The following is a 27,119-nucleotide window of genomic DNA, read 5'->3' as shown; positions in this document are numbered from 1 at the left end:
TTTCCTGCCCTGGGAGCAAACTGTCAGGCCTTTGTAGACATAAAGATCACAGTAAAGCCACAACAGCCTCCAGCTGGCCACAACAAGCTCCAGGTGGAGGCCCTCTCTGTTGTGAGTTCTAGACTGCTAAGGTCATGAGCTTGCTGTTACATGCTACCTCTCTAGGCTGGGAAGGTGTGCCTACACCTTCTGTCTACCAGTCACTCTCTGGAAAGGATGGGGACTGGACTACCTGGAATCCTGTTGGGTCAGTCACTTCCTGATCCATAAAAAGGCAACTCTAGGAACTTTTTAACTTACCTCAAGGGCTGTTATATAAACCAGAGAGAAAAAAACTGACACAGGACCAGGCCGCAGACTGGAAGATGCAAGTGCACTCCAGTCTTGTTATTCCTGGGCTTGGGAGTGAGGGCTTGAGGGATCCACCCAACTCAGTGTCACATGACTTACCTCAGAGGAGACGCAGCTGGTGGCTGGAGCACTCTGCGCACCCTGACCTGGCACCTTGGTCTAAGTTCCTCTATGCACCAAATCACCTGTGCCTCACCAGAGTCTTGTGACAGATCTGTCTTCCCCATCTCATAGATAGAGAAGTGTGTGGTCGCAGAGGAGTGTGCTGTGTGACAGTATTCTTGAGGAGACACGAACAAATGTCTCCTCACCTCTGATGAGTACAGCTACCACCAAAGTCCAAGGTGGTGAGCCAGTCAGTGTTGTGTTCCTCTGAACCCCCTACCCCACTTTGAACCAATGAGTTTTACTGGGTGGGTGATGCAAAGGCAGCTGTACCATCAAGGTCCACCGAGCAGGGGTGATGGCTCACAGAAGCTAGTCACCTGAAGTGCACTGCACAGCCTGCAGGCCACTCAGGTGCTCTGAGCCTCTGCTGGCCAGCTTGGGTCCTGGGAGAGGCTCTCTCAGCAGTCCTTATTGATGATGCAAGCTTGGGGGTGGGGAGGAACCTAGGGAATCTAGTTAGTTTCTGGGATTTCCTGAAGCTATAAGTTGTTTACTTTCTCAGTTTAATGAGCTTCCCTCCTGTAGGATAGGGCCTTTATTCCCTGTCAACATCCTGTGCCATAACAAGCCTTCCTGCAAGATGGAAGGTTTCACCTGGGGGAAACTGCTACAGAACCGATAGACACAAGCTAGAACAGTGGTCTCAGCCACTGTCCCCCACCTACCTACCTCTCAAGAGTCAGATGCACAGTGGAGATGCCATTTGTTGGTATTTATCCACTTGTTGAATTTCCTTAATACCACCATTTTCATATAAGTTAAAGCACTCATAATACCTCAAAAGGATGGGGCAACAGCCATTGGGAATCATCCCACCTGATTCCCAGAAAGGGAATTCTGCTGAGAGACTGACTTGGATAGTAAGGCCCTGTGGCCCAGGGAGGAGGAAATGTGGAAGCCAGGGAGTAAGAAGAAACTGCTTTTCTGTGAGTATATTTGCTTGGATCAGATGATAATAATGAATGCAATAAAAATTACTACTGTGATAACCAGTCTGGAATTTCCAGTGTCTTGGAAGAAGCTCTAACTGTATATCCTGTTAGCTCAGGGGAGCCACAAGAATCTGCCTGAGGTTCAAACCCAAAGCCTAAGTCAGGCTCTCATGTCAGGGCCCATCTCAGTCATCTCAGTCATAGATGATCCTCTTGGTCAGGGTATCTCCTCCTCCTTTGGCCTCTGCTCTTCCCGGTCCCTGTAGCAAGAGACCACTCTCACCCAGTGACCCTGGAACATTCTTGTCCTACCTTTGTTGTGGCACTTCCTTGACTGCTGAGTTAGTTTAATCTTAATTACGGTGAGGGTGTGGGTCAGCTTTATGTCCGTGTATTTCTAGTATCTGCTATGAATGACTTTCCTAAATCATTAATTAACCTTTTCCTCTAGGCTGGTCCCTTACATTATATTTGTTAGTTGCGGGTTTTGATGGGTATGGTGACATACATCTCTAATTCTAGCTGAATAGGAGGACTGTGGTAAATTTTAGGTTAGCCTGGGCTACAGAGAGTGAGTTAGTGGGTTTAATGTCAGCCTGGGGTTATACAGTAAGACCCTGTCATCACCTTGCCCTTAAAAAAACCCTCAAATACAGCAAACATAAAAATACCAGTGTTTGTCTACTTGATAGCTGAGTCAGTCAGGACTAAGGCTACTTCTAGGGTAATGCTCTGGCACCGAGTCACACTCTCTTCTCTGAGATCTGGGAGAGCCAGGCAGACCACCTGAGCCTCCCCCAGGTCTTAGAGCTGTAGTTCGGTTTCTTTGCCCACCATGACAGCTGCCCTGTTGCAGTTATCCTGGAGCTTCTCTTTGTTTACCCTGCTCCTCCACAAATGTGGGGCTCTGCAAAGATTGCAATCAGCTGTGGTTACAATTACTACAGAGCCTGGGCCAGCTAGTCTTGCTTCACACTGTAAAAGGGCTGGTAGCTGGTGTATCAGTTAGGGAACCAGATCTGGATTCAGGTTCCATGTTGTAGGAGAATACCTACCTCTTTAAGTATTAGAATTCTGACTTGGAAGAGGCATATAAACTAAATTAGATATCTCTTGATCATTCATGGTCACAACTTAAATCTGTGTGTGTGTGTGTGTGTGTGTGTGTGTGTGTGTGTGTGTGTGTAAGTGCATGAGGGAGAGAATGAGGGTGATCAAGAGAGTGAGAGGCAATTTCTGGAGTGAATGTTCTAGGAATGGTTGAGACAAAGAAAACAGTTACCGTCTTCTTTACTTCATGTAGTTACACACTTACCTGTGTATTGTGTGAAGTGTTCTCCCCATCCTCCTGTAAGTCTGCCTGTTAACTTTTAGAATTAAGCCTAACTTCAGAGGCTTTAGCCCTGAGTTCTTGAGCCTCTTAAAGTACATCAACATTTGCAACATTTGTTGGATGTCTGAGGGTTTAAGGAGTGCTCACGTTCACCATCTTTATGGAAAAGTCCAGGTTGCCAAAAGGTTAAGGACCACTGTCTTGAGGACTTACAACATCAACTCCAGATGAGCCAATATTTTATACAACTAATGCAATATGGAGAAAGAAAGAGGATATAACCAGGAAGTAATCTATTATCAGTGTAACAAAAGTACTGGGATTGTAAAAAGTCAAACTGCCTAGTCCAGAGCAACCACAGCAAGCCTTTGATGAGAAACCTACAAGGGCTCCTCCACCCTAACAGGAACTCTGCTTCTATGGATCATTTGGAAAGATGCCACTGTTCTGGATGAACACAGTGGGCTCTTAAAGACATTGGGCACATTACAACGTGAGCAGAAAGGAATGAGAAGGACAAAACCACAGAATAGGACCCACAGAATCTGCAGCCTGAGGGAGGAAGGAGGGCAGCTTGGGAAGAGGGTGGCCTAGGAAAGTTTCTAGATACCTTGGGAATGTGGCCTCAAAGAGTAGGGAACAAGAGCTTCAGAATGACATGGTCCCAGAAGACAAAACGTCTTTAGAACAAGCAGTTCATTACACTGCTAAACTCAGGGTTGGAGGACGGTCTGCCTAATGACAGCTATTTTCCCTCCAAAGGCATTGGGGATTGAACCGGGAGCCCAGAACATGCGAAGTAAGCCTTCTAACAACCAAACTACAAGAACAGCCCCGTGAGCGCTACCTGAAAAGAGAAAGACACTGATTTACAAAGACATTAGAGATCCGGGCTCTGAAGAGGCTGAAGGGCAAGCTCTGAATGCAAACTGGCTACTGGGCATCCACTGTATCTACTCCTCAAAACCAGGGCATCACCCGAACTTGGGTCAAATAGATGAAATAAATGCACAATATCCCAATCCTCACACAGGCCCTCCTCAATTCTTCATCACTTTCATATAAGGTAGGTAAAAACAAAACAAAACAAAACAACCAACCAACCAACCCACTACAACAACAGAAAACAAGCTTCAAGCCTAGCCAAGAAGGCAATACGTACCCAGGCTCTATGGAGTCTGAGGTCTCTGGTCACACTGGACTTTTGAGCAGATGAGAATGCCCAGCCAGGGTGGAGGTCTTTAATACTCTCTTTTTTTCCCCCTTTCAGTTTCTCTCTTTTTTTTTTTTTTTTATAAGTCTATTGTCTTGCTTTCCTGCCTTCCCCACCCTTTCAGTTTCCTTCATTGAGAGGTTTCTTAGAAATCACTCAGGTTATCAGAAACAGTTTAGCCACTTGGCCAGCTTCCTTAATTAGCAAGTCCAGTCAGTGGCTGCTTGGGCTGGGGGAGGAGGAGGAGAAAAGAGGGGGAAGTTCAGACCAATCAAACTCTCAAGATGCCAGAGCTACTTGCCATTGCATCAGCTGTCCCTTTCTTCAGGCTGACCGCCATGTGACCTCCCCACCCTCTTCCTTTCCTGCCCCCACGCCCACAACATCATTGCAACTGTTTGTAGTGTGGCGACAGAAGGGGCGGGCAGGTCAGCCTGTACATTCCCTGAGGCAGTTCTGCTCTGAAGTGGTGCACTGCAGCGGAAAGATAGGAACTCCGAGCTCACAGAGCACCAGCTTTTAATGTTGGGTATAGTAAGCTTGCTATGAAACCTGGGCAAGCAGCGTTACTTCTCTGTTTCTCCCTCGGATTTCTCATCTATGAAATGCGCTTTCTTAACACTTCGTGGAGGGGACTGCTGGCGATCCTACAGGGCAAAGCCCAGGCGGTAGGAAACGATGACAGGCTGGGTGGGCGGCGCCGCCGCCGCAGCCTCCTCTCCCCACGCGGTGCTGGTGCCTAGCTAACAGCGAGCCTGGTTCAGAGCTGGACCCTCTGGGCTCGGCGCTTGGGAAGCAGCCCAAGGCCCTGGCGCCACCTTGGCGTCCCTACCTCGCTCCCGGCGCAGTGGCCACCCTCTTCTCACTCAGCCGGCCCCCTCCAGCCACACCAGTCAGCACCGTGGGCTCAGCTACTGGTACCTCCTGGGCGTCCGTGGAAACACCATCCGACCGGAACAACTTCCGGTCCTGGCATAACGCCATTGGCTGTCCATCCAGGGGCGGAGCAGAGCACGTATCTGATTGGCTGAGGTCCCCGGCTTCGTGGTGGAACGCGACTGGGTGGCCCGAGTTCTGGCCGGACCGCTGTAGGGGTGTACTGAGCGCTTCCGTGTGTGTGGTGAGCGGCGGGCCGGGGCGGGAGGGGGCCGGGACCTGGCGGCGGAGTGCTTCTGTCTTCTTAGCGCAGGGCACAGTTCGCCGCTCGCCTTCCTTTTCTTCCCGTTTCTCCCTAGAGTGCTGTGCTCTGAACTCTTTATCCATTACTGTTGACAGCTTGGCTAACTTCTTCATCCTTCAAAACCCGGGTCTGGTGTTATCTTTTTGTTTCCCTTCGTGGATCTGTAGCCTCCGGGGCAAGATCCCGTGTTTTAATTTCTGCCCACGTCAGATCCAGCATAGAGCTAAACACAGAGTAGGAAACTAGGATTTGTTTGTTGAACGGGAAAAATCCTGTCTTTCTTAACTTCCTTAGCCCCCTGTCCCACCAACTTGTAGTTTACAAATACGACTAGATTGAGGATTCTTGAACAGTGAGAAAAACACGTAAAAAACCTGCCCTACATATCTGTGCCCCCTTTAGTTTTGTTTTTGTTTTTTTTCCTTCAGTCCTATTACCGTTTTCCCCATTTAGCCTCTTCCTGTTGGTTTCATCATGCCCTCCTTTCCCAAGGCATTTTTATCAAGTTGTAACCATCACCTCCTAAATTGTGAGCATTCCCCTCAGCTCTCAGCCGGCTTCCTGAATCATGTTTTCCTGAATCATGCTTGACTCCTCCCGATTGTCATTGGTTCTGTTGTTTAGTCTCAGCACTGTGATCACCTTGGTTCACTCAACCTGTCCAGAGTGTCACACAGGTATAAGTCTCCACCGAGGCCTGTCCGCTCCATGAAAAGATGAAGTCCTGGGCCCAGCTGCCCTACTCGAGTTTCCTTTTCTCCTTTTGAGTTCACATGCCATGACATCTGGGTCACTAATGGATGTATATGTCTCCCTATGGCTTGAGAGTGCTGAGTAAAGGGCATCATTTACTGTTTTGCCTGCTGTGGCAGATGTTGAGTGCGTGAATGAAATGTCCATGTGGTGCAGTGTGCATCAGGCATCTAGGTTCTTGCAGTCATGCCAACGTGCTGGGTGGAGCTGAGGGGCCACACTATGCTCTGATCTGCCTTAGGCCTCTCTGTGAGTCCACCTTGCAGGTAACTGTGTGGCTGTAAATTCCCGGCTTGTAATTGAGCTTTATGTAGCCCGGTGGTGAGAATCTGATGGGTTCCATTTGAGGAACCAGGAGATTGGCCTCAGATCCCTGCTGAATATGTAAAGATCAAATTATTTGTAGAGCATGGTTCTGTTTGTGTGTAATTAGTCCTCAGTGTGATCTTAGTTTGGTTGGAGAGTGGATGGCTAGTTTTAGAAGTTCTTTTTAGATCGTGACTTTAAATGTGGATGTTGTTACTTGCCTGGGTTCAGCTGCTGGTGGGAACGGTAATTACAGACATTGAATGACAACAGACTTGTATGGCAGTAGAGTTCTTAGATGAATAATGTCATTAGGAGATAGATATGGGCTTGGGTGGGATGTTGCAACCCAGTGTATGACCTGGCATCGTGATGTTTACCTGTAATCCCAGCACTCAGAAGGCTGAAGCAGGAAGATTGTAGAATAGACTACCCTGGATTACAGAGTGAGACTTTGTCTTAACAGAATGGGGCTAGAGAGGTACCTGTTAAGAGCACTTACTTTGAAATCATGAGGACCAAAGTTCAGATCTCAGCACCCCTCTAACAAGCCAGGCATTACACACTTGCCTGTAACCCAGCCCCTAAGCAGACAGGGACAGGGAAACCATACCTCAAAGAAATGGGTGGAAAGTGAGAAGAGGACACAGGATTCCATTTTCTGTGCCTCTTGTATATAGGAGCACAGGTTTGCACATGCCCTTACGTATGGGTACATTCACACAGTACACATACAAATAAATACAAGAGCAAGCTGGTCCATGGCCCGGGCTTGCACCCTGTCCCTCCCTGCCCTCTGCTGGCTGTGATATGCTTAGCGTCTTTATTTTCTTCCTGCCTGTACTGGCTGTTCTCTTCATGGAATTAAAATACTGAATTCTAGATCCAAGCATCTCTCTCTCTCTCTCTCTCTTTAAGATTTTTATTATTTATACAACATTCTGCCTTCACAGCAGATCTTCCTATAGATGGATATGAGCCACCATGTGGTTGCTGGGAATTGAACTCAGGACCTTTAGGAAGGTGAGTGTTCTTAACCTCTGAGCCATCTCTCCAGCCCTCAAAGCATCTCTTACTGAGAACTAGCTGATAATAATTTGTGATGATGGCTCAGAATTCCAGGAAGAATCTTTAAATGAAATCCAGTACTTCTTGAACCTGTGTATTTGGGGTGAAACAAACAAATTTGGATGGCATGATCAGAATTCCTTTTGCCATACTTGGGTAGACTGGTGCCTGAGGACCCAACCCTGGGCTTTGTGCATGCCAGGTAGGTGCTCTGCTGTTGCTGTACTTCTCCAGAAGTATGTTTTTAAAGACAGGGTCTTGCTATGCATCCTAGAGTGACACTGAATTCATAACACTCCTGCCTCAGTCTCACGAGTGTTGGGCTCACAGGTGGGTGCCACCATACCTAGCCCATTGTTGTTGTCTTCCTCTTCTTCTACTTTTTTCTTCTCCTTCTCTTCTGCTTTGCAGTGCTGAGGGGCAAACCTAGAACTCTGCATGTGTTAACCCTGCATGTGTTAAGAGTTCTGTCAGCAAGCTTCATCCCAAATATCCCATACAGGTTTCTATTTAAAAAAATTGTATGTTCAGCCAGGTAGTGGTAGTGTATGCCTTTAACCCCAGAACTTGAGAAGCAAAGGCAGGCAGGTCTCTGTAAGTTTAAGGCCAGCCTGGTCTACAAAGCAAGTTCCAGGACAGCCATAGCTACACAGAGAAGGCCTGTACTGGACTTTATTTTTTATGTATTCTAACTAATTATGTCTACTGAATAGGAAATTCATTTATTTTTAAATATTACCGAGGTTTTTATATATTCTTTAACATTTAAATTTGGGTTAGCATATGTATCTCCCCAAAGATCATTTCCTTTTAAAAATATTTATTTATTTATGTGATGGGATGAGGGCATGCATGTCAAAGCACACTTGTTGAGGTCAGAGGACAACTTTTATGAGTTGGTTTTCTCTTTCCACCATGTAGGTTCCAGGGCTCAAACTCCGGTCTTCAGGTTTGGCAAGCAAGCACCTTTAATCTACTGAGTCATCTTGCTGGTCCAAACATCATTTATTTTTTACTTTTCCTCTTTTTAAAAAAAGGTATGCTTTCAGGCTGGGTATGGTAGTACATACCTTTAATCCTATTACTCCAGAGGCAGAGGCAGAAGCAGAGGCAGGTGGATCTCTGTGAGTTTGAGGTCAGCCTGGTCTACAAAATGAGATCCAGGAAGCAAGAGCTGTTACATAGAGAAACCTGTCTTGAGAAACCAAACCATACCAAACCAGCCAACCAAAAACAAACCCAAAAGGTATGCTTTCTATTTTTAATTATGTGTGTACATATATTGTTGGTGTGTGGGTATGCGTACATTAGTTCAGGTAGTCATAAAGGTCAGGAATCCTGTTGAATCCTCAGAAACTAGAGCTACTATTGGTTGTGAGTTACCCAAGGTAGGCGGGAAACTGAATTTGGATCCTCTGGAAAAGCACTGCATTCTGTTAATCACTGAGCCATCTCTCCTGCCCCAAACATCATTTCTTTATGTTGAGATATCTAAATTTTTTTTTTTTTTAGCTCTTTTGAAAATGAAACCTTTGTTCTTTATGTGTTTGTGTTGGCGGAGTTTGAAGTCTTTGACTTTCAAGAGAACATTCTGCTCTGAAGTACAGAACTATTCTCCCATTCACAGTTGCTGACTCTTGACCTTGTTTAGTTCTAGGAAGTCACCTTTGTGTGTCCTCATGGCCTCGCTGGTGGCCTATGATGATTCTGACTCAGAGACTGAGACGGAACCCGCCAGAAGCGTGACTGCCGCAGGCCAGAAGAATGGTGCCTCTGGTGTGACCAGACTTTCTTTGAAGGGTTTTGCATCTGGTACAGTGGATGTGACAAAAGAGGGGGCACAGCACACAGGGAGCAGTCCTGATAAAGATCCAGATGAAGACCCCGGGGAGCAACGCCTGCCGCTGGCTCGGCTCTGGAGATGTAACCCAGGGTCTTGTCCCAGCCAGAGGCTACAGTGGCCCTCAAAGGAACCTGGTACCACCTTCCCCACCAGTCACCCTCCCTGCCCTTCTCTGTGGATGAGCCAAGCTCCAGCCAGCCATGTGCCCCTGGCAGCTGCCTGCTTAAAGCCAATGAAACCTGCCTGGGATGCCCTCAGCTCATCTCTTCATGTCCAAAGCAAAGTTGAAAGCACCATTGGAAACACCAGCTCTTCTCAGAGGAAAAGGGGCGAGGACTGTGTGGCTCCCTATATCCCCAAGAGACTGAGGCAGCTACAGGCACCGAATCCAGAAGCTAGACAGGGCAAAGATGTAAAGCCCCTGGGATCCCCTTCACAGTGTGCCGCAGCTCCCCTCTGTGTGGCTCCCACAGTGTCAGAGTTTATCCAGCCATATTTGAACAGTCCGTACAGAGAGACTACGGTCCCCACGAAAGTGCTTTTCCACCTCCGAGGCCACAGGGGCCCTGTGAACAGCATTCAGTGGTGTCCAGTCTTTAGTAAGAGCCATATGCTTCTCTCTACTTCCATGGATAAAACCTTCAAGGTAAGATGAGGGAAAACAATTCTCAGTGGCTGTTAGGAGTAGGGTCAGGCAGGCAGCAGGTGGGCACAGGCTACTTAGTCCCTTTTGGAAATGTCTGTAATTCTCTTTGGTACATTTGACAGAGAGAGAGAGCGCTCTGTGCTCAGCCTCAGCTCTTTGGTCTTTGATGTTCTGTTTCTTCCAAGTGCTCCCTTGCTCTACCATGGCAGTGTTACAGTATGACCAGACGATAAGCATTTTGCAATTATATATATATAATATAAATATATTAATATTTAAATTATATATATATATATATATATATATATATTTTTTTTTTTTTTAAATTTGAGACAGGGTTCTCTGTGTTGCTTTTTCCTGGAACTTGCTCTGTAGACCAGGCTGGCTTTGAACTTGTAGAGATCTGCTTGCCTCTGTCTCCCAAGTGCTGGAATTAAAAGTGTGTACCACCACCACTCAACATAATACATTATTTTAACCCAAGTATGCCATAGTTCATTTTCTTTACTGTTGTTGGACATTTTGTCATCTTCCAGTAGCATATTCCCACGAACTACATTGCTGTAAGCATGCTGCTACTTATAAATGTCCCTGCCAGACCCTGGTATTTATTTAGAGAAGGTGCCCCAAAGTAGTCCAGGCTTGGTTATCATGCTTATAGCCCCTACTCAAGAATGGGCGCAGTGTAAGAGTCACATCTCTCCACAGGCCACAGTACCAAGTATCATCTCTTTCAATCTTTTGCTGATAGGATCTGATGCCTCTTCTTGTTTCCTCCTTGAGTCTTGGTGAGGCATGATCAGCACTTGAGTTTTGATAATCTAGTTTTGGAGACTTATTTATTTATGTATTTATTGAGGCAAGGTCTCTGTGTAGCTTTGGCTGTCTTGGAACTTGCTATGTAGACCAGGCTGGGCCCAGACTCACAGAGATGTCTATTTCTGCCTTCTCTGTGCTTCATTTAAAGGGCATGCACCATCACACTTAGCTAGCTTTGGAGATTTTAAAATCAAGCAACAACAAACAAGCAAGTCTGGGGAAATGGCTTGGTCAGGAAAGTGCTTTCTTTGCAAGTATGAAGACTTGAGTTTGGATCCCTAGAATCCAAGTAAAAAGTCTTGCAGGGTGGCATGTACCAGCTGGATTCCTGGAGGTTCAGGGGTCAGATAGTCTGCTCCAACTGGCAAAGTTCCAGGCCCATTAGAGACCCTATTTTTTTAAAAAATATATATTATTTATTTATTTTTGTTTTATGTACATTGGTGTTCTGCCTGCATGCATGTCTGTCTGTCTGTGTAAGGGTGTCAGAATTACAGATAGTTATGAGCCTTCATGTGAATGCTGGGAATTGAACCCGGGTCCTCTAGAAGAACAGTCTACAGTACTCTTAACTGCTAAGCCATCTCTCCAGCCCCCAGGAGAACCTATTTCAAATACAAGGTAGAAAGTTCTTGAGGACTGACATGCGTGTGTGTGACATGGGATACATACACACACACACACACACACACACACACCACACGAGAGAGAGAGAGAGAGAGAGAGAGAGAGAGAAACAGGTAGAAGAGTTCGATGTTCTATTGCCTATGATGTTAGAGAAATTAGACATCTGTTTTTATCTGCAGTGTGTGCAGTGTGATTTTGTTTTGTTTTGAGACAGGCTCTCATTGTGTGGCTAGCCCTGGCTGGCTTGGAACTCTATATAGGTCAGACTGTTCTCAAAGGCAAAGAGATCTGCTTGCCTCCGCTTTTTGAGTGCTGAGTGAAAGACATGTGTCACCATGCCTAGCCATGCAAAATTTTAATTAGCCATGTTTAATTTAGCCATGTTTAATTCCAGCCTGTAGCTTCAACTTTTGGCCATCAGAATAAATAAATGAGATATATGGAACAAATAAGCTCTAGGGGTCAAATACAAATATTAACTGAGCTGAACTACAGCCTCCTAGGAAGAACACGGCTTCCAGCAGCCTGCACACAGTGGCTGGCCTCTGGCCTAAATGGGCCTCCCTCTGAGTCTTGTCTGAAAAAGGGACTCTCAGACCTGTGTCACATGAAGTGTGTTTTAAAAAGCACATAATGTGGTGGTGGTGGTGTTCAGTTAGTAAAGGGCTTGCAAACACGAGGACCTGAGCCTGATTCCCAGAATCTACATAAAAAAGGTGGGTCATACTTAAAACACCAGTGTTAGGTCAGTGGAGAGAGGTGGGTCCTTGGGGTTCTCTGGCCAGCCAGCCTAGCTTAGGTGGTGAGGTCCAGGCTGGCGAGAGACTCAGTTTAAAAAACAGTGCTGGTGCCTGTCCTTAAAATTAGGGTTACTATTGCTGTGATGAAACACCAAAAACAAGCTAGGGAGGAAAGGGTTATTTGACTTACACTTCTGCATAGTAGTCATCATTGAAGGAAGTCAGGACAGGAACTCAGATAGGGCAGGAACCTGGAAGCAGGAATTGATGCAGAGGCCGTGGAGGGGCCTCTTACTGCCTTGCTCTCATGGCTTGCTCAGCCTGCTTTCTTATAGAAACCGGGACTACAAGCTCAGGGGTGGCACCATCCACAATGTGCTGGGTCTTTCTCTATCAATCACTGACTAGGAAAATGCCCACAGGCTTCCCTACAAGTATATCTTAGGGCAACATTTTCTCAGCTGAGGTTCTCTCCTTTCATATGAGTCTAGCTCGTGCCAAGTTGACATAAAACTAGCCAGCACAATGCCTGAAGAACAACAACTTGGGGCTGGAGTGATGGCTCAGCTGCTAAGAGCACTGGCTGCTGCTCTTCCAGAGGATCCAGGCTCAATTCCCAGCACCCACATAGCAGATCACAACTGTCTGCAACTGTCTGCAACTGTATCCGACACCTTCATATAGACATTTATGCAAGTGAAACACTGCTGTATGTGAAATAGAAACAAATAAATAAAGAACAGTTAAAGTTGTCCTCTGACTTTCACATGCATGCCCACATAAACACATGTGAAGCTAGCTGCACATGCATGCATACCTACATACACACACAACTACAAAAAAACCACCACAAAAAACAAAATCCCTATTGCAGAGCTGGACCCCGTAGGTGTTCATGCTGGCCTCAGCCCATTCTCCTAAGCATTCTCAAAAACTACTTATCTGCGGATTATGTTTTGAGCCCCAACCCACCAACCCAGGAGGCATTTTCTTAAGTGAGGGAAGGAATGCTTAGCAGTGAGCTATGTCTGTGGGTGCTAGTGTTGGATGAACACTTAGAGGTCACGCAGGAACTCCTGTGCTTGGCTCCAGCAAGGCTGATGTGTTCTGCTCAATTCTTTGAGCCAGGCTCTGGTGCTTCTGCAGTGCTGGGCCATGTAATCAGTGTGAGCAGTGTTCAGTGTCCTGTGGTGGCTTGTGACCTTCTTGGACTGACCCAGAGTCCTGGTCTCTCAGTTTTTTTACCCTGAGCGTGATGCACAGAGGCCAGCAGGGCAAGGATCCTGTCTGAGGGTTTCAGTTGGGCCCAGGTTCCTGGCAGTGTCTGGCTGGCTCTCAAGGTCACAGGATAGCTCTTGTCTTTGAGCTCACCTGATTGTTGGACTTCTTTCCTCTTTTGTCCTTTCTTCTCTAGGTCCTTCCGTTTTTGCTTCTTGCTTGGCCAGTTTCTACTGAGCAGTCAAGACCCAGCTCAGAACTAGACTGATGAACAGTATTTTTCTAGTCTGTGGTCTTGGGTTGGGCAGTCTGTCAGGAGCAAGAGATGCACTGAGCCAGATGGATGGTCCTTCCTATTGGAAACCAGACAGTTGACAAGCTGCTTTTATAGCTAGCCTTCCTTCTTCCTACATTTCCCTGTGCACTGTTCAATTTTGAATGCAGAGGTCTCTGCCTTTTGGATGAGCCTGGAAGCAGCCTGGACTCCTTCCCCAGCCCCTCAGGACTAAGGGTGAGAGGCAGCACTCAAAGTGTGGAGGGACTTTACAGCGGACTGGCTCTCCTGAAGCTTTATGCCCTTGACAAGGCCTCAGGCTTCTCTAGTAGAACAAATACCTACATGAGCTGTGTCCACAGTGTCTCCTGTGCTCATGGCCCCTGGTAGCTGTGGTTCTAGAGTGGGCACTGCAGTCATGTCTCTGGGCTGCTAGAGAGAGGGGAGGGCAGCCTGGCAGATGTGGGGAGCACAAGCAAGTAATGTGGGAGGTGTTGCCATGGCTATCGCGTCTTAAGCCTATGATGCTGCCTCATGGAGAGGTCAGAAGTGTTCTCATGGGTGCCCACAACTCTGCACTGATGGGAGGAGGCAGACCTGAGCCCTGTGGAGTTGGTCTGTACCTGAAGACCATAGTCGCAGCTTGGCTACCCTGGGTCATTACTGACAGGAAATTCCCATTTCTTGAACAAACACTGTAGGCATCCCTATTGCTTTTTGAGGTTTTTGGTGCTGGGGGCTTGAGTTCAGGACCTTGAGTATGCAGGCAAATGCTCTACCACTGAGCTATATTCCCACCCCCATAATAATCGTGTGTGTGAGCACGTGTGTATGTGTACCTGTTTATGTGTGTGGAAGTGGAGCACAGAGGACAGCTTTGGATATTGTTCCTCACATGCTCTTTTTGAAATAAGGTTTGTCACTGTCCTGGAACTTGCCATGGAGGCTATGTTGGCCAGCTGTTGTGTCTCAGGGATCCACCTATCTCGGTTTCCCCAAAGCTGGATTACAAGACTGTATGACTGCACCTGGTCTTTTCACATGAATTCTGGGAACTGAATCCCTTCCTTCCGCTTGTGAAGCAAGCACTTTATAGGTCCAGTCATCTCTACTCCCTACATCCTGACCATGGCGACTTAAAAACAATTATTTACTTATTAATTGTATGTGTGTTGTGTATGCTACAGTACATGTGTGGAGGTTAGAGGATAACTTCGGGGAGTCAGTTCTCCTTTCACTATGTCACTTCTGGGCATTGGGCTTGGTGGCCAGTGCCTTTACTTGGTGAGCCATTTTGCTCACCCCAAAGATTTTGTTCTTTTAAGACAGCATCTCACTATGTAGCCCTGGCTGCCTTGTAACTCATGTAGACCAAGCTGGCCAAGAACTCATAAAGATCTGCTTGTCTCTGCCTCCAGAGTGTTAGGATTAAAGGCAAGTGTCACCATACTCCATGATGGTTTTTAAAAGAGAGGATGAGCTAGAGCCTTGGCTCTGGGTGTGGTGAGGATGAATGTGCTGGGACTGCTTTGATACCTCATGGCCAGAAGAGGTCGCAGTTGGCCTGCTTGGGATGACAGAAGCCTGAGTTTAGGACTATGTGTAGGAGGCTGATGTGTGGCCTGTCCCCAGGGGCATGTGGGCTGGAAGTAATGATGCTAGCATCAGACTACTTGGCTGCTAGGAAGCTTCAGGGAGTACACTACCCTCCTGTCTAGTCCCCTGAAAACCTCCAAGGGATGGCCTCAGGGGCAGAGACACTTGCTGTAGTTGAGTTGGGTCAGTACTGACCATGGCTGCTAGGATCAGTGTCTCCTGGTTTTCTTCCCACTGAGGGGTCTTGAAGATTCATGCTTCTATAAGCCAGAGGTGAATGTTGAGTTGGAACCAGAGCAGAGGTTTTAATAAGATGTTTGCAGTTTCAGTGGCTAGGGTTGTTTGGCAAATGCCTGCTGTGTAAGAGGGACTCCAAGTAAGTTCAGAATGCAGAATGGATAGTAGGAACCAAGGACCTGTGATGGGAAGATTGGTTAGGTTATGGAAGGCTCAGGCAGACACCCGAGGATGGAAGTCCTACCCTAGGTGGGTATGCGCCTGCTGAGCAGCACTGCTTTTTCCTCCCTGATGTCAGAGATGGCTGCAGTTATAAACCAAGCCCCAGAGTACCTAGGAAGTGGAGGTGTTTATTATGTGTGCCCTTGGTCTTTGTGAGCAGTAGGGGAGGTTGGATGTGAACACCTGGGGTAGGACCTGCCATGTGGTGCTGGCGCTCAGAATGCTGGGGATTTGCTCCCTTGTCTTCTGGTGGAGCCTCACTGGATCCGAGTTGCTCAACAGGCTGTAAGCTTTATGAATGCAGAAGCCACACTAGACCCATCTTTATATTCTCTGTAGCATCTGGTATGAAATTTGGTACATGTTAAGTGATCAATGAAGATTTAAAGACATTTTCTGGATTTCACTTCTTTGCTTTAGGAAGGTCTTTTTTGTTTGTATGTCTATGCAGAAATCTTACTCGCCTCTAGGGGGCACGGTAGGACTTGCTATCTTTGGCCCATGTAAGCTTCTAGAATGTGGTAGAATCTTTGACTTACAGGAGCATTTGCTGAGATGATTTTTCTCTGATCCGGAGCAGAACAGCACCGTCCATCTGACTGATGTAAAGAGCACCGAGCGCCAGTCTTTTATCGCCCTATAGCTCAGCTTTGGAATCAGAAATTTCAACTAGGCGCATTACAGTGGAAAGATATGTATTTTAATATGCTCTAAATGTTCTGTGAGCTGTAAAATATGCTTATATTAGTTTTGAAAAATTTACAGCCAGAGCAATTAAGTAAAATAAAACAATGAGTCACAGTCGCTGTGCCGCTGCTCTGTTGTCTCAGGCAGTGATCCTTCTGCCCTCCTCTGTGAGCTTGAGGGCTTTCATGGCTGTAATCCCAGCACAGATACCCTTTTATACTGTCTTTTCATTTCCCCGTGAACTCACTGTGCTCTACATGTTTGAACACCCACTGCATGTAAAGGTAAAATTCAGCCTTTGATGCCTTTGCTGAGGGAAAAAGCCAAACACAGCCAGCTCTACCTGCCTGTCCATGCTGGGGCTGGGCAGCCCCCCAGGGGACGCCCTGCTGTGTCAGTAAGCTTCCTGCTGTGGGGGAGAGAGTTCTTACACTGGCAGGTCTATATAGAAAGCACTCAGTTGGGCTCTGTTGATTTGCTTTATTTGTTCTAGAATTTTTTTTTTTCAATAGCAAGCTTTCTTAACATTTTTTTTTTTTTTTTTTTTTTTTTAGCCAAACTGATGCTTATTGGGGAAACTTTGCAGACTCAGATAAATGGGATACAAGGGAGGAAGTAGACATCACTGGTGATGCCAACCTAGTCAGCGACCATGACTGGTCCACCCTGGCCTGAATGCTTTGTCCCACATTTGACACAGTCCCCTGATCATGTGCTATCTTGTCCTCCACCAGACTGTCTTCTGTATTGTTTGTGGGGCTGGGGGTGTAGCTCAGAGGTGCTTACCTAGCAGGCAGGAGGCCTGGGGTTCCATCCCCATCCCCCCCAACAAAACCCCCACTGAAAAACTGTCTACAAATATTTTTATGACCATCTCATCCCTCACACTTGCCCTTGTCTCTTCTGTGTTGTTTTCTGTAGCTTCTGGAGTCCATTTGAAAGCAAGTAGTCCTGCCGTGATCACACTGTGCATAAATGCCATCTTTTCTGCTGCTTAATGTAGTGGAGATGGGCTTTGCACTATCGGTCTCCAGCAGAAGGCCTGTGTGTGGTAAATGGAACCTGAACACTGGCTGACCTTCAGTGCTGTTCTCCACTGCTGCTCAGTACCGGGGTGACTTTGCATAAGGTCATTTGGTCTCTCTGCCCCCCAGGTAGCACTGGTAAAGTAGAGAGAATGCCCTTTGATGAGGACTGTTGCCATAAATATGAAAAAAAATGATGGAGCCCAGTGCCTGGCATAAGTGAGGCTCCTCACATCCCTTGTACCTGTATTGATTGGTCAGAACACAAATGCGCAAAAAAACACCTCACCCAGAGTCCTCTGACTTAATGCAGCTTCTGCTTCTGTGAATCTCTTCTTAGTTTGTTTTTGTACATATGGATTTTAAAGAGTTTCATTCTCAGTGTTCCTGAGATAAATACCTTTAAAATTTATGGAGCTTTCTGAGATCAATGATACCGAGCCACCTTTGCAGTCCTTTGGAGTGCTGTACGCCTGCCAAGTCCTGCTGAGGGCTGTTCCACCTGCCCGGTGCTCACACTGCCCACAGGATGGTGGATAGCTGCTTGACTCCAAAAGCCTGAGTCTCAGCAGTGCTGGGGAGGCAAGCTCCCAGCTGAGGAAACCCAGGAGGGAGCCGTGCTGTCTCTCCAAGGCAAACTGCCTCCAGGAAGAGCTGAAGGCCCGGCATGGAGCCTGGTGACCTCAGCTGGTGCCTCCTCATGTGGCTCAGCAGCCCTGCTAACCAGGGACACATGAGAGAATGGGGAGTCAGCAGCTGTGCTGGGCCCACCACATGCTGCCAGGCACAGTTCTTAACACACTTTGCCACAGGGGCTGTGACTTGTTCCCGGTTACATAGCCGGTGTGTGATGGAGGCGACGTGGGGGGCTGATAGGCTGCAGAGTCTGAGCAACACCAGCGAGCTGTTTCCTCCTGCCTCTTCCTCCTCTGGAAATGCTCAGGTGAAAAGCAAGCCTCTTCTCCCAGATGGGCCCAGGCCCTCTCCAGCTTCACTGCTTGGGCTCTGTTAAGGGGCAGGAGGAACAGAGATGATTTCCATGGTGGCTTGGATTTGCATTTTTATATATTACAGGATCTTGCTGATTTATCATTGTTAGTGGATCTGATTATATTAGGGTATCTTGGATGTGCTTTGTAAAAAGTGATATATTTCACATTCAAAGACAAGGAATTTATGGATCCAAGTGCCAGAGCGAGGGTTTAGTTCAGTTTTGAAAGAATTATTCTTGATGGATTTTTACGAAATGAGATTGAGAAGTGATTTGATGCGTGGAGTAAGGAGTCGTGGAGCGTTATGCAGATGATTGGCAATTTATTCTGAGCACGAGGCAAATCTGTTGGAAATGAGAGGCGCAGCTGGGGAGGAGGTGCGGGTTGTGGTGGGGGGCGGCCGGTATTTTGGAGTGAATGATTAACAGTGCATCAAGGGTAATTAGGTGAAGGCGAGGAGAGCGTTTGTGTGCATGTGTGTGTGTTAACACCCGAGCACACCAGCATAGGCGAGATCATCTGGTCCTTCTTTATTTGACAGAGACCAAGGGAGGGAAAGGCATGTGCCCCAGGGTGCACAGTCCTGGACTCCGTTTGCCCCTCTCTTCCTTCTCACCTTCCAGGGAAGCTGAAGAGCCTTCTGTGTAGTTGTCCCTGATGTGGCTTAGGTGGTTGACAGCCAGGCTGCGGAGCCTCGAGGAAGAGTTTTAAGCTTCTGGGCTGGAACTTTCTTTTCGTGGGAGGTGAAGTGTTTCTGACACCCTCTTCCTTCTAGTGAAAACCGAGATGAGTTTGAGGTCAATACATAAGACGCTTCTGGATCCTTTTGCTTTACAGGCTTTCGGTTCGAGAACAAACCTGAGGTGACTAAAAGCAGCTCCGTGGCTGACCCTGTGTGCTTTCTGCGCTCTCTGGCAGCCTTTGTTGCTGAACTTGACCAGCTCATGCGCAAGTGCTGCCGGAGAAGCAAGGGTGGCACGAAGGTGCCGGTTCAGTCCTCGGGGAGCTCGGCTTATCCAATCTCATCCTGTGTCATTAAGGGGAGAATAGAGCAATTTGGAAAAATGCTTTTAATGTAATTGAAAAATGCAGATTGCAAAATTGGCACACTTAGGAGTTGAGACAGTCTAGTGAATTATTTCTTGTTGCTTTTAAAACCTGGACACAGAAGACTCTTAAAGGAGCCGTCCTGTGCCCAGTGATGGTGAGGTTCTCCGATTCTTACAAAGGGGGGAGGGGTGTATTTTATTTTGCTTCATCGTAAAAGTAGTCAGATTTTATAAAGAAAATGGCAGAAGTGTAAAACCTAGTGTTCTCACTTGTATGTGACAGTTATGAACATGTCACAATCAGGTTTTAGTCACACCATTGCCATTTTTATTTTATTTTATTTTTTTATTATTGGCATTTTTTTTAAAAAGTTTTCTTGAGGGTTTCTCTGTGTGGCCTTGGTTGTCCTGGACTTGCTTTAAAGACCAGACTGGCCTCAAACTCACAGAGATAGGCCCGCCTCTGCCTCGCCGAGGGCTGGGATTACAGGCATGGGCCACTGTACCTGACTCATTGGCACTTTTTGTAACCTATACTACAAAATTTTGAGATAAATTCTTTTTCATAGCTAGCCGTAGTGGTATATGCCTATAATCTCAGGATTTGGGTGCCTTGGGTGGGAAAGGGTTTGAGGCTAGCCTAGGCTACATAAGCAAGACTCTGTTTCAAACAAATCAAACACATACACATCACACACATTTCATAGTAGCGATTTCCACTCAGCATTACTAGAAATTTTCCCAATAAATGAAGAGAGGATAGATTGCATTACTCTTCACTCTGTCTCCTGCTGTTGCTTTTTGTTGTTTATTTTTGAGACAGGGCCTTAGTCTGTAATCTAGACTGGTCTGGAATTCATTCAGTAGCCCAGGTTGGCACTGAGCTTATGACATTCTTCTTGTCAGAGCTTCCTGAGTGCTGGGATTACAGATGTGTGCCACCACACAGAGCTGCCATGTGTTTCTCTTGTCCCTGTGCAGGTGTCTCTAATGCGGCCTTCCCTTGTGGGGTAAGAGTGTGAAGGTATGATGGCGGTGTAGGAACAGCGTGTTGTCAGCCAGGATCCCCATCCTCCCCTGCAGCAAGCACCCTGCAGTGGAAGGACTTGTCTACAGTGAGCTTTCCTGAGAGGTGGCAGGCTGAGTCTCCTGTGTGTGTGTGGGGGGGCGGGGGGAGCTCCTTTTAGCCTAGGCAATTTCAGAGTGATTTCTCTTATGTCTTGGTTGGGCTTTCCACTTGCCGCAGCCTCTTGTCATCTGTGCTCTGAAGGAGGAAGGGTCTCAGGGTTTTGCATGTCCATTCTTGTCCCTTGCTCTTGTCCTCCGCTTTCGCTTCTTCGCTCATGTCACCAGCATATCTCTTCTGGGTACACAGAAGCAGAGCATTCATTTCTGTTGCTCCAGTGTATGCTTGTGGCTCACAACCATGCCTGTGTGCACAGTCTCCTTGTCCTCCTCAGGGACAGAATTATTACTTCCCCCCCAACATCTGCTAATTTAATGGCATCTTGTTTAAGGACCAGATGAGTTCATTTATGGACAGTGTGTCTATACTCAGGCCTGGCACCTTGTGAGTGCTAAATGGTTTGTCATTGGGGTTCTTGTCCATTAATCTCCTGTGGTCTTAGCGTTCCCCCTCTCTAGGCAATTTACATGCTAACATTATTGACCCTCATCATATCCTACCTCTTCTTCCCCCAGGTGGTATTTGAGTTTTATTTCATTATCTTTTTTTTTTTTTAAAAGCAGGGAAAATCTAACATCTTTTGTAGCCAATCTGCAGACTTCTCCTTTCATAAGTGTCCAGCAGCTTTAGGCAGTGGCATGTCCGCTCATACCCTGATAGCTGATATATAGTCCCCTATATTTGACCTTCATCTAGCAGTGATTAGCTTGAGCCAGTTTCAATTCTCGTCATTGGGTCCCAGGCAGGCCACATGGCACTGTGATGAATGTGTGCTGGGTGCCAGGGATCGATCAGCATATTAAACAGCAATGCTGCCGTCCCTACCAGCCCTGCTTCGTGATGCTCCCCCACACCAACACTGGCTACTAATGATTTAAAATGACCTTTCCATCCAGCTTATTCTGCAGGGCATGGGCACATCATGGCGTTCCAAGCTGTGCTTCAAAAAAAGAAATGCTTTTTGACCCTCAGACAAACTATACTATAGACACACATACTATACTATCCTATAGACATACATACTGTACATACATGCTGTAGAGAACCCAGAAAGGGTAAAGGAGTTAAAAGGCCACTGTCTCCTCTGGAGGCCACAGCTGTAGACTTTTGGGTCTATTTCCATCTAGTCTTAGAAACAATTCAGTAAGGCTCCATTTCCACTGTGCCCCTACCCTGCCACCCTGCAGCTGCAGCTTAGAGTGCTAAAATTTATTGCAATGGTTTTCAGTGTGATCTGAAAACCCCAGGGGTCCTTGAGCCCTTCCAGAGGGTCAAAACTATTTTCATAATCACACCTAGAAGTTATTTGCCTTTTCTACTCTCATTCTCTCAGGAGTGTAAATGGACCTTTCCAGCGGCTACATGACGGGCGCTGTTGCCATAGATTAAATACGGAAGTAGATATTAAAGCCCAGCTGTCTTGTGTTAAGCCGGGCAGTAATGAAACCCACAAAATGTAAACAATGCCTTCTCACTAATTTCTTTATGCTATGAAAAGTCTAGTGATTTTTTATAAGAAATGCGTTATTGGTGTTAACACAGGCTGGATTTATTATTGCTAATTCTACACAAGTTAACATTTTCAAATGTCCTGGGTTTTCATTGCTGATGTGCTAACTATCGGTAGCTGTCATGTACATAGTCAACAGCTCTTTGGGGCCCTTAGTCATTCTAGGCAGTATGTGAGAGACCAGAAGTCTCGTCAAGTATGGTTTTAAGTAATTTGCAATCTCATTTGGGGGCTGTGACTGACTTAGTAGGGATGGCATCTCATCCTGGCTCTGGGGCAAGTGAGTAGGTTCTCTTCTAGCTGTGTGCATGCTTTCTGCTTGGGTAGATTCCAAGCTGACAAAAACCTGGCGAGGGTGCCGAGCCACCGTTTGCTCCCAGGTGCTGAGCAGTGCTAGGCAAGCACCTCCTCCAAACCCAGATGCCCTGGCGGACCTGGTGCCACGCTCCTGTCCCTTTCTGGTCTACTTGGGCTTGGCTTTTCTTAGCGTGCACACACAATTCCAGCAGCTTGTATTTGCCACTTAACATTCTCCCAGAGCCCTGTCTGGTGCCGCACCACCAGCCGCTCTGTGTCTTTGGAGGGCCGTCAATTTTCACTGGTTCTGCGACGCTCTATCGAGTTGATTAACTGTAATTTACTTAGCCGCCCTTGGACACCGAGGTGGTTTCTAATTTTTGCTGTTACAGATAATACTGAAGTGGTTATCTTCATGCATGAAACCCTTTTCTGTAGGATTATTTCTTTCAGATTGATTCCCAGAAGTGGGACTGCTGGGTCAAAGGGCTGTACATTTCCGTGGGTCCAGATTTCGTCTCCTGTCAGATTGCTTTCCAGAAGGATTATACCAATTTGCACTGCCACCGCAAAGCCTCCATAATAACCAACTATTTTGCTTAACTATCATGCCTAGAATTTTCCCTTGGAGCCCTGAGGGGGCAAAGGCCCTTATCTAAGTGAGCACCATCTATAATTATTTAGACTAACACCAAAATTGCTTTCAGAACATTTTTAACCTGCTGGGTTTAGAATTCTAATTCTCATACATGCTGGTATTAAAAGTTTCACAAGCAGCTATTTGTCTCCCCCTCCTCACAGTGTGTTTACACGGCCCAGCAACTGCAGGGACATGTGAGAGCTTTTATAAACACAAGTGGGCTCTTTCTACACTAGTTGAAGTGTTCTTTCGAAAGGTACAAAAACACAAATTAAATCACATTTTCATTGTAACCTTTGGTTAGGAAAGTTGTTGTTTTCATCCGCATCTCTTTTCACATTCCTTCACTCTTATTTAAATGCATTCTAAAATGTGCTGGTACCTTGGACCCTTGCCATGTTACCACTTCTCTGGGGCATGACACCTGTCATCAGGCTAGGGCTCTTAGGAAAGGGAGCTTGTATGCATTCATGTTGGTCCTGAAGGCAGCAGTTCCTACTGTGAAAGATGCACTGAGAATTCTCCAGCATGGGGAGTGGACTGTTGGAGGGAGGGCTAGCAGTCTGGCAGGGCCCTGCTGTATTGTTGCCAGTTGGCAGAAGGAGCTTTGTGGAGTTGGGGGCTTGGGTGGCTTTGAGGCCTCTTTGGGGGTTGTTTGAGCCAGCATTCTGTGCTTGTGTGTTAGCTGTGGGCAGTTCTGGAGAGAGCCTGAGTGTGGCCCTGAGGTGCTGCCCAGCCTGGCTCAGCCTAGTGTAGGGCTGAATGCTGTGCATATGCCACTGAGAGTTGGGACCACCATGCCCTCATTTTTCTGAGCTTGTGCCTGCGTTTCTGTGAACTAATTGCCTCCTAGGGCTGGAAGGATCAGGCGGTTATATGTGTGAAGCCACTTTGTAAACTATGAAGCCCTTACAAATGGAAGGTATTATCCAGCGCTCCAAATGGGTTATTCTGTAATTGCCTCCTAAGCCTCGTTGCTGAGCAGGTGAGACTTGCCATCTCATTTGCCTACACTTGTAGGCCTGGCTGATTAGCACACTCCATGGTACCTACTCCAGTAGGTCTCTCAGGGGCCTTGGCTCCTGCTGGCATGGCTGACTGTTTTCTAGTTCAGTAACGTGATGCCAGCTAGGATAGGTGAGGTACCAGAGTAGGAAATAGCTGAGCTCATGGGCTTCTGAAAGTGCCTGCCAGCCAGAGTTCTGGGACATTGCTACATGGCCCGTGAGTTCCTCTAGCTTTCCCTAGGGCTGTGTGTCTGGCTGAAATATAGACAAAAGGGCTCCAAAGACTAACTGGGAGATGGCCCTTGATTACAGCATCAGAAGGCTTGTCTTTTCTATGTTGTCCTTCATGTGGTCATCCACCTGTTCATCCTGTCATGGGGGAGGATCTGTTCCTATGCAGGACTCCAGGTTGGAGGTGAGCAGGTACACCCTGGCCTTCAGGAAGGCTAGTTGGGGACATGAAAATGAAATAGTGTGACAACTCTGTAGGGATCACCAGTGTTGGGACAGTGCAGTCTAGAAGAGAGTGGGACAGATTAGGTTAGGTTCAGGGAAAGTGAGGTTGAGCCTGTGCTGGGTGACAGAGAAGAGCCCCCAGGGGAGGATGGCAATGAGAGTTGGTCAGATGCAGAGCCTGGCTCAGTTATTGGCTTTGGGCCTGGATAGTCCACACACAAAGCAACTGCCACTTCCTGTGCTTGTGGAGGACTGGGCCTCTCCAGGGCTTCCATGCCATTTTGCCACAGTGGGCACAGGGAAGTCAATGAGCTCTTAAGTCTTATTTCGGGGTTTTACCTCATACCCCATTTGTTCTAGCTGGGCTCAACTCTTGCCTTTAGTTTGCCTGTTAGTAAGCAAAGGAGTGTGACAACATCCACCTGAGCCTTCCAAGGATCGGAGAATCAATATAGAGAGTAACAGGCCCCTTATGGACACTCCCAAATGACAGCTGCCATTGGCAACTTCCTTCTGCCCCTTTGAGGAAACCAAGGACCTGAGAGGGGCTCTGAAGAATTGCTTCTGAACACCTTTCCTGTTTCTGTTCCGAGGGTGTTCTAGACACCTACCTTATTAGAGTGACAAAGGACAGTCAGGTGACTTTGCTAAGGCCCTTCATCTTTTTTAGTCTTGTTGAGCTCATCTGACAGGGATGGGCTCCACTCTGGGTTCCATGATGACAGGACTCTGTTCTTTTCCATGGGTGCCAGTCCTGGAGGAGAAGAGAACACGAAATCAGTGCTAGGAAGACACTTTCGAGAAAGCTCCCAGAGCTCTCAACTGTACTCCTGTGCCTGGTCCCATCCTGCCCTCAGTGCGTGCAGGAAGCAGCCCTGTGGAGGGTGATGTGCTAACTTTGTCCAGGTTTGTTGAAGGGCCTTCGAAGCTGCTGGGAGCTAAATCAAAACCATGATTGTGCCACATCTGTTGAAATGTTTGTATTCACGCTCCCAGGTAATAGTCTTGGGCCGCTGCTTGCAGCTTGTGTGTTTATTTATTACTTATTTATAAATCATAAATCCAGAAGGGATTTGAGGAAGCTTACAATAAAAGACAGGAACACAGTAAAGCTGTTAAAACAAAACACAACATTAGAGCCACCTGAAAAAAGAGGGGAGCACATAGGTCAGGGGCGGGGCTGTCCTACAGCCCAGCTTTGTGTGTGCTTGCTTTGTCAGAGGCACAGGGCCACCCGGGTCCTGCCATGTGAAGTAGCCAGCATGAATGACAGTGCATCGGGACCTATTGAGGACAGCTTCAGAAGACAGGAAGTGAGCCACTTCTAGGGGTGCTGATCTGTAGAAGTCAGCCTGAAGACGGGCTATGTGTAGGCCCTGGCCATACAGCCTGGCTGTTCTTTTTTTCTGTGCCTCAGTTTCTTTCTAGCACATGGAGTTAACGAGAGTCAGTTCAGAGAACTGCCAGGGATTTGGTCCTTGGAAAGGATTCTTTTTAATCTGACTTAGAATACACTGTTGTATGAGCTAATGGCTCCAGTCCTTTTCTCAGGCCCCCTAAGTACAGAGGAAGTGTGGAGGCGATGGCAGGATGGAGTCTCTGTGTGTGCCCTTGGCTCTGTCCACACTGATGTCACCCAGAATGTTTTGTTTCTTGTTGCTTAAAAACACTTACGCACTTGGAGCAAAGGGAACATACTTTTTAATTATTTCCCAGCTTGTCTACAGCTATGCTGTTGTCAAGGAAACCAAAGCCTCTGAAAAGCTTTTTAGCTTCCTGGTCGGAAGAGGACTCTTATGCCACACTCATGGTGTCTGTGGGAATGGACCTGTCCTTCTGTAGCAAAATCTGTTTCTTCTGGAAGACCGTTCCCTTTCTTCTGACAGATAGCGTCTTTCTGACCTTTTCACAGGTTGCCACTGGTGTCTTCTCTTTTGAGAGTTGGGAAGAGTTGCCTGCATTCCTGACTCATAGTATTTCATTCATCCTGCATCTGTTGCAAGACTTGGGTGCTCGGACAGAGCGGGATACAGACATGCGTTCGTTTCGTTCCTAGTGTCCCTTGAGAGGAAGCAGCACAGGGCAGGTAGATGATGGCAGGCAGAATCATGAGGATAAGGTGCTTTGGGGCTGTCAGGACACCGGGGAGGCTGGGTAGATGCACAGCAAGGCCACCGAAGGCCATTCCAAGTAGACTGCAGAGGCCTAGCCACATGGCAGAGTGCACTGCCATCAGTAAACTAAGGCAACACAAGTAGCCTGCCTGGCTGGTTGGATACCTGAGGCCCAGCAGGGAGCTGGTCCAGAGAGACCTGTGCAGCCAGAGCCGAGCAGCAGAGAAGGCAAAGCCCTTCCAACACAGTCTTCAAAGTGTGCCTGCTTTCTGTGGTCTGAGCCACAGATCCTTGATGCATGGAGGCATGTTCCAGCTCTAGAGGGAAGGACGCTGCCAGCACACTCAGGGTTTAATAATTCACTCTGGCTGTGGGGAGTGTGGCTTTGTTGTAATGCTTCAGCCAGCACTCCAATAAAACTTTATGGCGGTTAAGCCTGTCAGGGGTGCTGGTTTATACGAAAGAGATGAATCACTGTGAGGAAAACGGGACTCTTAGTTTCTAACAGCCCTTCTTATTTTTCTTGTAAAACTTTAAGAAATAACCCTGGATTTATAGAAGAGTTGTGAAGCAGCACAGAGTACCCAGTTCTTCCCCGCCTTCCTGACACTGACCTCTTAACGTGGCTCC

At 47.1% G+C, this 27,119-nt stretch overlaps 2 protein-coding genes across 5 annotated transcripts in view; one reads left to right on the top strand and one right to left on the bottom strand.

The window, feature by feature from the left end:
• Positions 1-4,951, bottom strand: part of Wars1 (tryptophanyl-tRNA synthetase 1) — a 33,654-nt gene extending 28,703 nt beyond the window's left edge. The window contains exon 1 of one of the 3 annotated variants that reach the window (XM_055593067.1): positions 4,830-4,951. The gene's annotated coding sequence lies outside the window, so the exon portion shown is untranslated. Of the gene's footprint in view, positions 1-3,946; positions 4,195-4,829 lie in introns of those variants that run through there. The other 2 variants (XM_055593068.1, XM_055593066.1) reach the window with 2 other exon arrangements.
• Positions 4,952-5,030: 79 nt separating this feature from the next.
• Wdr25 (WD repeat domain 25) overlaps positions 5,031-27,119 on the top strand; it is a 135,236-nt gene continuing 113,147 nt past the window's right edge. Inside the window, exons 1-2 of one of the 2 annotated variants that reach the window (XM_055593009.1) lie at positions 5,031-5,117; positions 8,956-9,793. In XM_055593009.1, coding sequence (XP_055448984.1) covers positions 8,984-9,793 — 810 coding nt within the window. In that variant the 5' untranslated portion in view covers positions 5,031-5,117; positions 8,956-8,983. Of the gene's footprint in view, positions 5,118-7,247; positions 7,260-8,955; positions 9,794-27,119 lie in introns of those variants that run through there. The other variant, XM_055593010.1, reaches the window with a different exon arrangement.

The sequence above is a fragment of the Psammomys obesus genome, unplaced genomic scaffold, assembly GCF_907164565.1.
Source record: "Psammomys obesus unplaced genomic scaffold, mPsaObe1.curated_primary_1811, whole genome shotgun sequence".
NCBI classification, from domain to species: Eukaryota; Metazoa; Chordata; class Mammalia; order Rodentia; family Muridae; genus Psammomys; species Psammomys obesus.
This window is presented reverse-complemented; position numbering and strand designations above follow the sequence as displayed.